The 15,309-nt window shown below is 42.6% G+C and overlaps 1 protein-coding gene across 2 annotated transcripts in view; it reads right to left on the reverse strand.

Annotated features, from left to right (window-relative positions):
* ANTXR1 (ANTXR cell adhesion molecule 1) overlaps positions 1-15,083 on the reverse strand; it is a 218,381-nt gene extending 203,298 nt beyond the window's left edge. The window contains exon 1 of one of the 2 annotated variants that reach the window (XM_082744116.1): positions 14,858-15,083. Coding sequence is in view for 1 of the 2 variants with exons in the window: in XM_082744115.1 (XP_082600241.1) it covers positions 7,019-7,170 (152 nt within the window). In the remaining variant the exon portion in view is untranslated. Of the gene's footprint in view, positions 1-7,018; positions 7,634-14,857 lie in introns of those variants that run through there. The other variant, XM_082744115.1, reaches the window with a different exon arrangement.
* Between the last annotated feature and the right edge of the window lie 226 nt (positions 15,084-15,309).

The following is a 15,309-nucleotide window of genomic DNA, read 5'->3' on the forward strand; positions in this document are numbered from 1 at the left end:
TTTCTTCCCTTGAAGCTGTGATGGTGGAAGCTGGTGTTAAGAAGGCATCTCCACCAGCTTGGCTTCCAAAACAACTACCATGAGCAGAACCCCTGCTGACACCCATCAGACATGCGGTGTAGGCAGAGATTATAAACCAAGGTTTAGACCTTTGGTGCTTTTAATCACTGAGATTGGGGGGATTTGTTAGTTACCAAAGCATAACTTAACCTATCCTGATTGATTCAATGTTTTTTTGCATGTTTAGATATTTTTCATCTTTGTGCGTAGATCGTGAGTCAGAGTGGCTTGGGTTTGAGGCTGAGTTTCACCACTTAGAGTGACCTTGGCTGATCTTTCTAAACCTCAGTTTCCTCATGTGTCCAATGGTGATCATGACTGTACTAACCTTCTGTGGTTGTAAAGACTAAATGGGGTAATACAGGCAAAGCATTTAACCACAGTGCCTAGCAGGTGACAAGATATCAGTAAATATTACTTATTATTCTTCCTTATTGTTGATCTAAAATTGACTTTACTTGTCCCCTACCCCAAATCCTCCAGGACCCTGTAGCTTTGGCTGCCTCGAGTCCTTCTAAATGTCTTTCTACCTAAAAAGTAAATAGTCTGGGACTGCTTCTTGCTTCTTTCATATTCTTTGCAGCTCCCACAACACAACATTGCTTGCAATCAACACTGTGTTATCCATATCTTTAACTGAGTACACACTTGTGATTGGAATTGAGAAAGTATTTATGCCAAATAAATGAAAGAATCAGCCAAACTAAAGAAACCTAATGGCTTTTTTTCAGTATGAAACTGGCATGTCTGGGAAACATGTCAAGACATAGCCAAATATCCACTGTGTCTTTTGTTGCTGAGTGATCTCTGGGAAAGGCAAAATCCAGTCTCTTGGCCACACATCAAAAATAGACACACATTCTAAATTAGCAGAAAGAAAATCCCATTTGCATTTATGTGACAGCCAAGTCTTGCTAAAGGGTGCCAGAGTTTGTTTCTGGACCTCTGGGAGCCCTTTAGCACTTGAAGATAATTACAGGTTATCTTAGGACAGGAGCCTTCCTCCAGCACTCCTGGATTCTATTCTCAGCTTGACACTGAGTTTTACCAGGTCTCCATAGCTAGGGAAACGAGAGCCAATTACTTGGCTGACCCAGAGAGAAGTACAAAACAAAACACGTATGCCTTATTTATTTTTATTTTTGACCCACATGCCAAACCTTCCAATTTGTAGGCAGTTCCACCAACTATTACCTAGTCTAGTAAGTCCTCTCCAAACCTGGAACCTATCTGGAGAAACATTTAAAACCAACCATAAAATCCACTTCAATACAGAGAAAGAAAGGAAGGAGGAAAGAAAAGGAAAGGGAAGGGAAGAAAAGAAAGAAAAAAGAAAGGAAGGAAGGAAAGAGAAAGAGAGATTCCTGGCCCCTGACATTTTTTTTTTTAATGATGCCTTTTAGAATTATCATAGTAGCATTTTCAAGATCTCTTGTAATGGACCCCTTGTTTCCTTATTCAGAGCTAATTTTGCAATTTCATTTCTTGAAGCCTCTTCCCAAGTATTCCTGAAAACAAGCTACCTCTCTTTCAACCCATCGGCCCATCGAATTTCCTTTTTCCATCGGATTCAATCTGAACAAATTAACAATTTATTGGACCTTGAAGCACATCTCCTCAGATGTCCTAAATGCACCTTAGAGTTGTAGCCATCAGTTAACCCCCCAGATGGCTGAAGCATCTCTGTGGGCTGCAGGGGGTTGGAGTCCCTGAAACTTTCAATCAACCAAAGCTGACCTGACAGCAGAGCAGTAGCTCCTCAATTAAGTACTGTTGACTGCCTTATGTACCATGTATCATTTACTGAAACCCTGATGCAGGGATTTTTAATTCCTGGAATCCACCCAGTTCCTCCAGTTGGACTGCCATATGCTTCTCATTATAACCCGGCTACACAGAGCAGTAACGAGTGGGAAGGGCAGGGCTGGGAGTCAGGAGCAGACATCGTCCTTGGGCAGGTCACTTAATCCATGGGGCTGAACAGAGGGTTAAGGGTAAACTCATCTGTAAACTAGGGACAGCAGTCCTTGCCTTAGCTACTAAGCAAGCGTGTCTTTGGGGCACTTGTGAGAATGCATAAATGTGGGGAGACTTTGGTTCTGTTCTAAAGGTTTCTTTTTCTAAGTCAGTAGTTGGGAACCCAGAGGTATTTTCTCAGGAAAACGATACCATACCCAGTGGTGAAGTTCGCAGGCCAATGCTACAAACATCTGTCTAATGACCATAGCCCTGGAGAGTTCCACAGAGCAGTGGTCCTACAGATCATCCCCACTCGGGGATCATCTGGTTGTGGTGCTGAGGGTGGAATTCTGGGTAAGTGCCAAGATGGGGTCCTCTTGCGTGGGGAGGAGAGAAAGAACACGGGCTGGACAGCAAGGAGGTAGCAAAGAGAGGAGTTCGGCGGCTCTAATGGGAAAGGGACCAACGCTGGGCCTTATATTTACAAATATAAGTATATATTGGGTGGCAGGCTGTGGCTTTGGAAAGTCCTGTCAAAAAAGCTATTCAGTGCTTACTGTCTCTTCCAGCCCACCATCTCCTCTACTCCTTCTGCTATTGACACCATCTGTTTTTGAAGTCTTTAGGGCACACATGAACACAGCCAGCCCTTCCCCAAGACTCAGGATGGAGAAACCACTTTTTCCAATGATGTAACTAATCGTTCCCTATAAAATCAATCAATACATGATACATAAATGTATAATGTCATGACAGAGGAGCCCTGGGAGAAAGGAAAGGTACCTTTACCTCCGTGGGTCAGTCAACAGGGCACATTAATCTTAGAGGACCCGTGGAAGACTTCAAGGAGCCTAGCTGCTCTTTGCCTGTTTTTTCTCTGCATAGGGCCTTCCAAATCTGACTTTTCAAATCCCTGATTGAATTCCCAGCAATCTACTTTTCCTGACTGTAACCAGAAAAGCATGTTTAAATGAACACGGAATTCCATCAGTATAAAGCCTTGTGAAGCCCCGTCCACCAGCCCTGTCGCCAAAGCCGCTAATAATGCCCTATTGTGTTACTGCGGTAGCCTAGGTTATCATTATGAAGTCTTGCTCCTGGTTGAGAAAACACGACGTTCCATTAAATGTATAATCTGGGTTCTCTCCAGGCCAGAGATACATCCTGCTAAAACCTGAAATGAGCTGAGTTTTAGTGTCATGGAAAAGAAGAGAACCATTCACCAAGAAAAAGGGAGTTGAGGCTGGGGAAAAGAAAGGTGCCTTGGGATCCCTTAGGTTCAGCCTGTAGACAGTGTCTAGCCAGCCAAAGTATCTTAGATGCCCAAGGAAAGAGTGAGTCAGCATTCTTTTCCCTTCCACTCTGCTGTGGTTGGGTGCTGGACAGCACGGTCTGAGAAGGTTCTTTCTAGGATAGAAGACCATATCTTGAGGGACCATCAGAGGCCTCTTTGCAATCACTACATTCTGGCCCATCTCCCGGGTCCGACAATACCATACATTAGCCTGGATTGAGATTGTAAACTGAAAGTGTGTGCACATCAAATACTAGCAATTTTTTCATTCAATACAAAAATACCTCTCTCTTCACGCCCTAGGACAACTAAAGGAAGTCAGAGGAGTCCACCTAAATAAAAGGTAGGTGCCTGCAAAGGGGCCCCATCATTTCTTTCCAGGAGCACGCTTGGGTTCCTAGTGCACTGCAGGGTATCCTATGATGCATTTAGAAATGGACTCCAGGATCAGATATAAAAGAAGCAGCAGCCTCTGTAATCCTATGCTTGGAGCTCAGCACGCTGCTTAGAGATCCTCCACATACTTGAAACAATTCTTCAAAAACTCAAAGTAACTTATTTTTGTTTAATATAAACGTAACAGATGCTCATTATAGAGAACTTGGGAAGTTCAGAAAAACACACACACACAAATTTAAATATCTTCTAGACAGAAATACAATCACATATTAGGTAAATCAAGAAACACACTTGTGTATTTAGCTTTTTTACAAAGATAGCACCACAATGTACACAATATCGATGCTTGTAGTTTTCACCTAAGGGTACATTCTGAGCACATCCAATAGGCATATTCAGAAATTGGCTATACCATGCCTCACTTAATTCACTATGGTTATACATCTTGGTCATTTTCAGCTTTATTATTATAAACAGCATTGCAAGGAAGATACATGGAGTCACTTGTTTGAGACCATCTTGGATTTTTCCTTTAGGACATAGAATTGCTAGATGGAAAAGTAGAACCCCATTTTTTTTTAAAAAAGCATTTGACACATGTTACCAAATTACCTTCTTATCTGCACTACCCAGTACAGTAGCCAAATGGGGCTGTTTCAATTAAAATTAATTGAAAATAAATACAATAAGAAGTTCACTTCCTTATTCACACTAGTCACATTTCAAGGCTCCATAGCTACTTACGGCTAGTAGATACCAGTTGGCCAAAGCAGGTACAGAACACTTCCATCATCACAGAAAATTCCACTGGACATCACCAGTTTAGAAAGACTATACAAATTCCTATTTTCCTTAGTAAGATATGAAAGTGCTAACCTCCCACAAGTTGGCCAATATTGGATATTATAATTAAAAAAAAAAAACCTTTGCCAACTTAATAAAAACTACATCTTGTTTGATTTTTTTTTTCATTTTTTTTTTGATTACTAGTGAAGTTGAAATTTTTTGTTTGTTACTGTTTTCTACTGGACTCATCTTTTTAAAACTTTTTCTTTTTTATACATTCAGGTCAATCTTTGAGGGGTAATGGATGTTATGAAAGTTCTTGTAACTTTTAATAATCTTTTATCTCTGACATTTTTTCACTTACGGAAATGGAAAACTTGAATATATGTAAATATTTTCATAGTTTTCTTTATTGCTTCTGTCCTATTTTAAAAGCTCTAAACCTAAGATTATAGTAATAGTCGTTTAAATTTTCTTCTTGTTGTTTTATCCTTTCATTGTAAACATTTAAATTTTCGAGCCTTCTGGAATTTTTTTCTTTTCCTATGTTACCAACCATTTGTTTAAGAATTTTTTTTTTTTTTTCCCCAAGTACCCAGCATGGAGACCCTGAGAGGAAGACCTGGGCTAAGATCCAGAGTTGGACAATTAACTGACTGAGCCACTCAGGCACCCGAAGAATCATATTTTAAAATAGCAAGTTAATTCCCCCACCAACTTGCACTCCCACTAAATGCTCTCATGACCCTGGATTTCTTTCTAGATTTTCTACCCTGTCTACCTGTTCTTTGGATTTCACCATCCTATGTGTCATAATTTGCCTTATGACACATTTTAATATTTACAGGTATGTCTTCATTATCTTTCTCTAAAAATGTTTTACCTCTTTTTACCAGGTTTCTGTTCTCTAGGATAAACTTAGAATCATTTTGTTAAATTCCTCTTACCACTAAAATAAATGCTTTCAGAACTTTGATTTAAAAGTTCAATTCAATTCAAATTAATCTGGGGAGAATCTGATTATCTCTACAGTATAGAGTCACTCCATTCAGGGACTTGGTGGTTCTGCCCATTTTTTTTTTTTTTAAGTTTTCCTGTATGTCCTGCCCAACTGGCTTTTGGGGGGGGGGGTAGTAGGTGATTGGCACCTCTAACTGTTCTCAGACACAGTCTCTGAATCTGTGAGCTGCTGCTCCCAGCCACTAGAAGTAACAAAAGAAATTCCATTTCTTAGTATTGGAGTATATTTTCAGTATCCACCTTCTCATAAAAATCTCTAAGAAAGAGATCTCGCTTTTCATCCAAAAAATCTGGAGTTCAAAACAGCCCTTACGGAAAAATCAAACTCCAGGGGCAACTGCAAAGCACATTTGGTGTCTCACTGGCCAGCTTATTTTGCAGACCTTTTTCCAACTCCCAAATACTTTCCAGTCTGTGAAATTCATCTCCCCACCACTGTTACAGCAAGCGCCTCTCCTGGCACCAGAGAGCTCACATAGTTTTCATGAGCGTGGACCTTCTCTGGGGGGCTTTTTACTGTTGAAGCTGGGTTTTAGTAGATAGCATAATGCTTCCTTGAATGACTGTGGCTTGGCAAATCTAAGGGGATTTGGGAAGTGTTTAACTGGTCAGAGTGCAGCTCTCCCTTGAGCACAGACCTGAAGCCCAAGAGCTATCCCTTTTGGTAAGGAAACCAGGGCTCCTGCACCTCCCTGGTAGCCCACCAGTGGAATTGCCAAGAACTTGAATCCGTCTCAATCAGAGGTCCCAAGGCTAGGAGGGGCCGGCGGGAATTTATCCACAGGGAGCTTTTGGCAACCTCTGGCAACAATTTCGGTCGTCGCCAATGCAGGACTGGGGCTGGGGGGTGGGGGGGGGGTGTCTGCGGGGTGGAGGGGGAGGGAGCATGGAGCGGGCTTACTTGGGGAGAGTCCAGAGACATTGCTGAACACCCTGAGGTGCACATGACGGTTCCACAACAAAGAATTCCTCAGCCTAAAACCCAGTAGTGCCCAGGGTTGAGAAATCCGCCTTCTTTTTTCCCTAATTGCCCAGTCAGCGTGCAGTGTATTATCAGGAACAAAGGCAATGCCTTAGGCACGGCAGCATGTGTTTTTTGTTGTTGTTGATTTTGTTTAAAGACACCACGGACTTTTCAAAGCCCACTCCCGCGCAGCCTGGAAGTTCTACCTCTCCAAAGCACGCCCTTCTCACCAGGTTTCTAAAGCAATGGGAAGGATTCGCAGAAACCTGTTTGGTCAGTAGCATCCTCACACTCCCTTACATGCTCCTCGGGCACAGAAAGCCAGGCGGAAAGTAGTTTTTTTCCACCCCTCAACCAGCAGCGACGCCCCTGTGGGCTCGGGCAGCAAAGGATGGGGAGGCGCACTCCGCGACCCAGGCGCAGTGCGGGGCTGCTTCGGCTCCTCCGAAGCGTCCCAAAGCGATGCTGCCAACAAGCCCAGCCCGGCAAAGAGCATCACCCGCGGAGCCCAGGATGCAACAACTCGAGACACTTACTTGTCCAAAATGAAGTACAGGTCAAATCCCCCGTAGCAGGCTGGACCCCCTTCCTCCCTGCGTCCCCCTTGCCCGGCGCAGATGAGCACAAAAGTGGCCAAGGAGAGACACTTGAAGCCAATGCCGAGGGCTTTCTGCTCCACGGTGGCCATGACCTGCAGCCCAGGGAGAGGATAGGGTCCTCTGCTTCCCGCGCGCCTCGAACTCGCCACGACCCTCAGGGACGCGCCATCCGAGGGGCCCTGCTCGCGGGCCCTTTATTCCCCCTCGCGCTCCTGGAACTCCCCGGAAGCAATTGTCTGGAGGAGTTCAAGGTTTTCCTTCTGGTTTCCGCTTCGATTCTGTTTCTAGGTTTCAGGTTTCAAGAATCCCAATACTGTACTCCGCTTTTTTAAAGGGGCTGCTCCTGGTTCGGGCGGCGGACCCCTCCGGAGGCGCCGCCGACGTCTCGCAGCTGAAGCAGCTCCGTCCTGACGCTTCTTTGTCCCAGCTTTTAAATAGTGTGGGGTGGGTTTTCAAATTGTTCTCGGTTGGGAGAGTGCTTTGCCTTTTCTCCCTCCTCTCGCCCCCCTCCCCCGGCTCAGTTTTTGGGCTGGGGGGGAAGAAAGTTCAAAGGGTGCCACCTTGTGGCCGACGATGGCCAAAGCGCCCTTGGGCGTTTGCGCGAGTGCGGCTGTGCGTGCTTTCTTCGTCTTTTTTTCTCACGCGCCTTCCTTTTCTTTCTCTATGATTTCTTCCCCAAATTCCTACTTCTCGCTCATTCTCTAACCTTTTCATCCCTGCCTCTCCTTTCCTATCCTGCATCTGCTGATAAGGTCGCTATAAACATTGATGAAAAATTACTTCCTCCAAGCACTTTGGCTCCAGCCCTGGGGCTGGGACCTTCCCAAAACTGCCTTTGTGCAAGTGAAGTAGAGAAGAACAGAGACTTTGGGATCTGACTCATCCCAGTGACCTTACTGTACTATTAGTACAGATCACAAAAGATTCTCTTGGGGTCCAGTCCTGTGGCTTGGCATAAACAGTCCCAAAGAAAAGGTTGCTCCCGGCATGGAACCGAGGGGCGTTCTAGATGGACTCCATCTCCAAATTCTAGAGATTCTGTGAGTTCTTCTTTCCAGCCTGTGAGCTTTCACTTTTTTCAACCCTATCTTTGATTTTGGACTGAGGGAGTAAACAGCTTACAAGAGTATGGACCTTCCAAATCATTTGGGACTAGGAGGGGAGTCCTGTCTGTGCTAGCTTCTCTGATGTGAGGGGTCCTCTTTAGAGTGGATCCCGGTAGGACTCGGTTTTAGCTTCATAGATCTTCCACCTGGGGAGTCTTCAGCCCTTCAGCCTTATTCTTCCAGACATACATCTTCCCCTCATTTGTAATCCTCTAAGACTCTTAGTCTACAGTGTGACTACCCATGGTTGTTTTCCCCCACCAGCTGTACTGAGGAACGCTAATGTCTTGGAATGCCTCATTAAACAATCATTTTGTTGTCAAATAAGTTTGGGGGACTCCTAAGGCACTGCAGCAGCCTGCCTCCAAAAGGCTCCTCAATGTTCCTTCTCTCCTGGTGTTGACAATCCCCCCCCACACACACACACACTGAATAAGACTGATTTGTGAACAGTGGATGAAGTATGGCAGAAATGATGATGTGTGACTTCTGAGGCAAGGTCATGCCCTGTCAAAAGGTCACTTAAGGAGCTGTATGGAGACATCCATGTGGCAAGAAACTGAGATGCCCTGCTGATAGTCAGCCATGGGGGTGACTCACTAACCTTGAAAGTGGACACTCAACCCCAGCCAAGCTGGCAGATGACTGCAGCCGCCGTCAACATCTTGATACAGTCCTGTGAGAGACCCCAAGCCAGGAACACTCAGCTAAACCAATCCCAGATTCCTGACCCACAGAAATTTACGAGATAATTATTGTTCATTAGTGTTTTAAGTCTCTGATATGGGAGGTAACTTGTGACGCAATAATAGATAACCAGAAAATGTCTATTATCACATTAAAGCTTTGAGAATTCCTTTTAAAAATGTTTAACTGTATTTTCCAGACTTACTTGACCCTGAAACTGTTCCTTTCAGACAACAACTATTGACACCTAAACTTTGGGAATTACTGTTCTCAGGAAAAATAATTGGGAGGAGGCTAAAATCCCCCATAGCAGGCTGGACCCCCTTCCTCCCTGTGTTCCCCTTGCCCGGCACAGATGAGCACGAAAGTGGCCAAGGAGAAACTAACTTGAAAATCAATTTAATCCAGTACCTCCCTTGAAATTCAGATCCCATATGCCACCCAAATGCATAAACTGAACTAGTCAAACACAGCTACAACCCAACTCTGATCAATTCAGAGCCCTGAAAAGAAATGAGCTAATTTCATATATTAGTTACTGTCAGCCCAGGGACAGATCCCCTTTAATCTGGCTCAGCATGCAATTCAGCTAAACCTGCAAACCATCATAATCTTTCCCAAATTACACCCAAGCCCAGCTTGAAGTTTAAACACCAGTCCACTTTTAGCCCAATCCAGCTAGAGTCTAGCCAAAACTCAAAGCCTAATACAGCAAGCACGACAAGGAAAACACATTCCTACAAGGTCTCAACCAAGAAAATAATCCAGAATTCACACCAGCATATCCTGAAAAGAATCTGTCCCAGAACCTCGTAAGGGCTCAAAACCTTGCTGAACAAAACCTTCATTTCATCTATATCAGAGACCAGGCCAGTCCAACCCAGAATCCAGAAGAGGGATAAAATGGACCAATATAATATAGTCCAGGGTCTTGACAAGACCAGAGCTTGCAAACACCCAAAGGAAGACTACATTAGACAACTTAGGGCCAGCAAAAAACTAAACACAAGACCAATTAAAGCAAGCCCTTTTCTGCCCACTTCTGTGCAACCTTGGCATATTTTAGCATATTCAAGACCAGGGTCTTATTCAGAGACCCAGACCAATATATAACTGAGAATATCAGACAAAATCTACCTAAGCTTGTCAAGCTCATAACTCCTTTGACAGTTTTACTACATGTCCAAGTCCCAAACCAGAGAACCTGTAGTTCTCAAAGTATGTGAACATGTATATGGGTAAGAATATCTGGAAGGGGTACCATGAAGATGAGGGCAAAGAGTCTTACTCACCCTATAATAGCCAATGGAGCTTTTTCATATATATCTGTAGAATATCAGAAATAGATGCGGGTGCTTCAAGGACACATAGAGTTTCACAGACACACACAGTCTTATGGTGACCAATTTCTTCTCCCTCTTGCCTCACACACTCATCCCTGATTAGATTTATTGTAGAATTAATGGTAATTCCCCTAAACTGTTTTGAGCATTAGGATAGAACACTAATAAATAGTGTAATGGCACACCAGGCTATTTGGGGCAAAGCAAGCTCTGCCATTCTAACTGGGTTACATGACTAGTCCATAACACAGCTTCCCATCTGCAAAACGGGGTTACAAAGATTACCTACTTCATTGAACTGCTTGGTTTCAGTGAGATAATGTATATCATGGGCAACCCTCAGGAGACACACAATAAATGTTGGCTTTTATTGTTATTGTGGGATTCTGGAGAATTGCATGTGAATTTCTTGCAGAGATAAGAATAAATTTCGAAGAACCACTTTCAGGGTGTTTGATTTTTCTACCACCAGTGAAACAAAGCTGATTCTGTGCCACAGGCATTCCTACTATGAACTCTAAGAAATGCAAAGGTGAAGATTCTAACTTATCCAGGAGCTACTGGGATTTGAAGATTTCCTAGGATACAAGTAGAAAACAAACAGAAAACATACTTTGGAACTATCAAAAATCTATTGGCAGCAATACTGTTTCTGCTAGCCAAGAATGCTAGATAGCTAAACTCTACAGAAATGTCTGAGAAAATGGTTATAATCAGTGGTGCTTTTTTTCTGAGCTTGGTTTTTAGATCTAATGTTATAATAATTGAAGGTTCTTTCTGATACTGTTTTTTTTTTCTTTTTAAGATCTAACAATCCCTAGGAAAGAACCTTCATTTTTTTCTCCTTATTAACTCATTCATTCATTCAAAAATAGTTTTTGGACATCTACTATAAGGCAGTCCCTATGCCTACACTGAAGATTCAAAGATGAATAAAACATGGATTTTGCATAATTTACTTGGGAGACACAAATATATAGGTAGGTATTGATACAGTAGTTTGGTTAACCTAACTTTTAGAGGAAACTCAACATGTCCTTCTACTTCACCATACCAATTCTAAGGAGAACTAGGTAATAATGGAATCTTTGGAGATGTACTTTCAAACTACAACTCTTTGAGTTGTCCCAGGATGTGAAAGAGTTAAGACATGACAAATATTTCTTCCTACTGGTAATGAGATACTCCTTCCTTAAGTAGATCCAAAAGTGATCAGGAAGGATCCCAGGGCAAAGAGACCAATGTCTTGAGCTACTTAAGGAATACCCAGGATCCTTGTCCCTATTCTTGATGCATCACAGATCACCAGAAGGGCTTGCAGGCAGAGCTATAACTAGTAACTATGTATGTAATCATGAGTTTGCCTCTGAGCATTGATGCCTTAAGGAATAAGGAGTTACCTGGGTTAGCTTTCTGGCTGGGTTAGCTTTCTGGCATAGGTTTTCAGGCCCAGTTGGATGTGTGTCCAAGATAGATGTCTAAGAAGCAGGCTCATCCTAGAACCTCTAACATAAAGACATAAAGACCCTTACTGTGACCAAAGTAACTGTGGAGAAGTCCTATGTCATTAGTTGTGAGAGGACCTCTTTGGCCCCTGGGATCAGGACTGATTTCCTGAATCTAGAGAAGACTCCTTTCAAAATAGGTTGAGCTCAAGACATGGATGCTACCCAGGTTTGTTTTCTTTTCAATCATGTTTGTCGTCAAAGATTGAGGACTGACCTGCTCTGAAATCTTAATCATGGTCATAAATTTAGGCACTTAAAATGTGAGTTTAAGCCAAAAAGGATAGTGAAGTCAATCAATAGGCACAAAAAATGACTAAGATCCCCTACAGCATAGATAGAATTATCATCTTCTTTTGAAATGGAGGAAAAAACCAATATAATTCTTATAAATCTAAGAGCTAACAAGGAAGAAATAAAACTCATTCCCAGAATGCTTTCCTCTAGAAATCAGAATTGCTCAGAGGCAGAGGGAAATAAGGTGGCAGATAAGAAAACTTTAAAAATTTGGTGTCTCAAAAACAGAAACCGTAAAGTTGAAGCATGGAGGGAGTTCATCACAAACCTAGTAAGTAATGAGCTCAGTTTAAAATGCTGTTCTTAATCATGTGGCTAATCCGGGGACTGTGGGAAAAAAAGGAAAAAAGGAAAGGAAAACATCCAAATCTGGCAAACTCTATGCATATATAGTAGTAGCATTTTTGGAATAGCTTTTCCACATTTTGGTAGTTTCCCATAAATACGGTTCTTCGAGCATAAAAATTAAAACAGCAGTAACCATATGTTTTAGTCTTCACCACTGCTATAGTTCAGATACATACTGATGGTCCTACTACGTATCTTTAGTTGGGTTACTTCCACTCTGAGAAAGTTTTCTCAGACGCTCCAAGTTTTTAATATTCCCTCCTTCACTCTTAATTGATGCTTCTGCTTCATATTTAATTGGATAAGTAAAATCTAAAAGACACTAATATATATGTAATTCTCACATGTGGGAGTGATGCCCGTGCTGAAGAGCCTTTGGAGCCAGGAGTGTGTAAGTGGAAGTTAAGCGTGTGCTTACACACCACCCCGGATTAGTGAATAGAATGATAAGTAATGAGGGTCAACAGCAATTGCACTACTAGACATTTATCTAACGGATACAAATATAGTGATTCGAAGGGGCACATGCTCCCCAATGTTTATAGCAGTGATGTCCACAATAGCCACTCTATGGAAAGAGCTGAGCTGTCCATTGACAGATGAATGGATAAAGAAGACATGGTGTATATTTACAGTGGCATATTATGCAGCCATCAAAAAGTGAAGTCTTGCCATTTGCAACCATGTAGATGGAGCTAGAGGGTATTATGCTAAGTGAAATAAGTCAGTCAGAAAAAGGCAAATATCAGATAATTTCACTCATATGTGGAATTTAAGGGGAAAAAAAAACAGATGAAAACAGGGGGAGGGAGGGAAAAATAAAACCAGATGAAATCAGAGAGGGAGACAAACCATAAGAGACTCTTAACTATAGGAAACAAACTAAGGGTCGCTGGAGGGGGAGGTGGTTGGGAGGATAGGGTCTGGGTGAAGGGCATTAAGGAGGGCACATTATGTAATGAGCACTCGGTATTACATAGGACTGAAGGATCTCCCTCTATATATCCTATTGGTTCTGTTTTTCTGGAGAACACTGACTAATGCACCAATTCCAGATAAAGACAAATAGAATTCTTAAGATGACAGCAAAGGGACATCCCAGGATGATGGTGGTGCAGATAATTTAGTGTACAGACAATCCAGATAGGAGGAGAACAAAGATCTCCTGAGAGCATACCGCCAAAGGAGAAGAAAGAAATCAATAGCTACCTTGTTGTGATTGACACAGGAGAGTTAAAATCTCACCTCTGAAATAGAAAGTCAGTGGAGAATGTTTGAGACTGATGAATCAAAATAGATTCAGTGTGTGCATATCATTTGGAAACACAGCAACGTAAAATGGTGGAATTAGCTAAATTATTGAAAAGGGATGGGAACTGGGAATCATGGAGTTTGGTGGGGCAAAAAAATGGGGACATTGCTATGAAACTTTTAGACAATTTGACTTTTAAATGATGTGTTTTTATTATTTTGAGTAAAAACTAAGAATATTTTTTAAATGAGATGCTTCAGATTTTGCTAAAGTTTCTGCTAAGTCTGTTTCATTCTATTGAACTATTGGCATGATGTAATGTCATGTTTTCTTTAAAAGTAACAATCACATGGACTAGCTATCTATACACAGAGATATTTATAAAATAAAGTTGAAAAAATTGAAAAAGCTGAAAAATAGAGCACAGAGCAATTTATAAACATAAAAACAACAAAAAACTATGTATGCACATATATCTCATGGGTATATATTAGAAGCAACATAAAATATTAAAAAACAACATGAAAACCATATATATATGTACATATGATAGGTATCCATAGTATATATGACTATGTATATGATTTTTCGTGTCGCCTTCAATATTTATAAATTATTGTTTATTTTATATATGTAAAAAAGTAAGTACACACACAGAAAAACGCACCCAGTTGTAATTAAAATGGGAAATAAGAGGCAGGAGCAAGATGGCAGAGGAGTAGGAGACCTAATATCACTGGGTCCTAGGAACTCAGCTAGATAGTTATGAAACCATTCTCAACACCTACAACTTCACAGAAGATCAAAGAGAAGAAGAGTAGCAATTCCAGGAACAGAAAAGCAACCACTTTTTGAAGGTAGGAAGTGCGGAGAAGTGAATCTGAGGAAATATATGGGAAGATAGACTATGGGGGGAGTGGCCGGGTCCCAGCAGGTGGTGGAGCAGTGGAGCACAAATCGGAGCTTTTAGAAATTGCTCCACTGAGGGTCATCACTCCAGAGGCTAAGCAAGGGGGTGGAGCCCTTGGGGGGGACACTATGATCTTGGGATTCTTGGGGTTGCAGAAGGACTGGGAAGTGTCTGAGTGGGGACTCAGGCATCAGAGCAGGGAAACTAGGTGCAGAGACGGAGCCAAAGTGTGTGACCTCAGTTCGGGGTTAAACTGTTATCCAAGGCACAGTTCGGCCACTGAGCCTCCAGCAGTGACTCTATAAGTGGCAGAATCGGGGAGACTCACCTTCCGCCTCTGGGAGAAGTAGCATGGGAACTTGCTGCAGGAATCTGCTGGGTTTGGAGACTCCAAACAGGGCCGTGCACCAGAGATAGAAATGCTCAGACTCAGGCTGGGATAGCACAGATCGCAGCCGGAGACCAGGGAGGTGCAAGGGATTGCAAGCTTTTTTCTGAGGGCGCACTGAGGAGTGGGGCCTGATCTCTCGGCTCCTACAGACCCAATATTGGGAGGCCGCCATTTTCATTCCCGTCCTTCAAAGTTGTATGGAAAGTGTTCAGGGGCCAAAAACTCCGAGAACAAACCCGAGCAGATTACTTAGCCCAGCCCCTGGCAAGGGTGGTGCAATTCCACCTTGGGCAAAGACACTTGAGATCACTAGAACAGGCCCCTCCCCACAGAAGATCAGCAAGAACATCCCACCAAGACCAAGTTCACCAATCAAGGACAACTGTAAA

The sequence above is a fragment of the Mustela nivalis genome, assembly GCF_964662115.1.
Source record: "Mustela nivalis genome assembly, chromosome: 8".
NCBI classification, from domain to species: Eukaryota; Metazoa; Chordata; class Mammalia; order Carnivora; family Mustelidae; genus Mustela; species Mustela nivalis.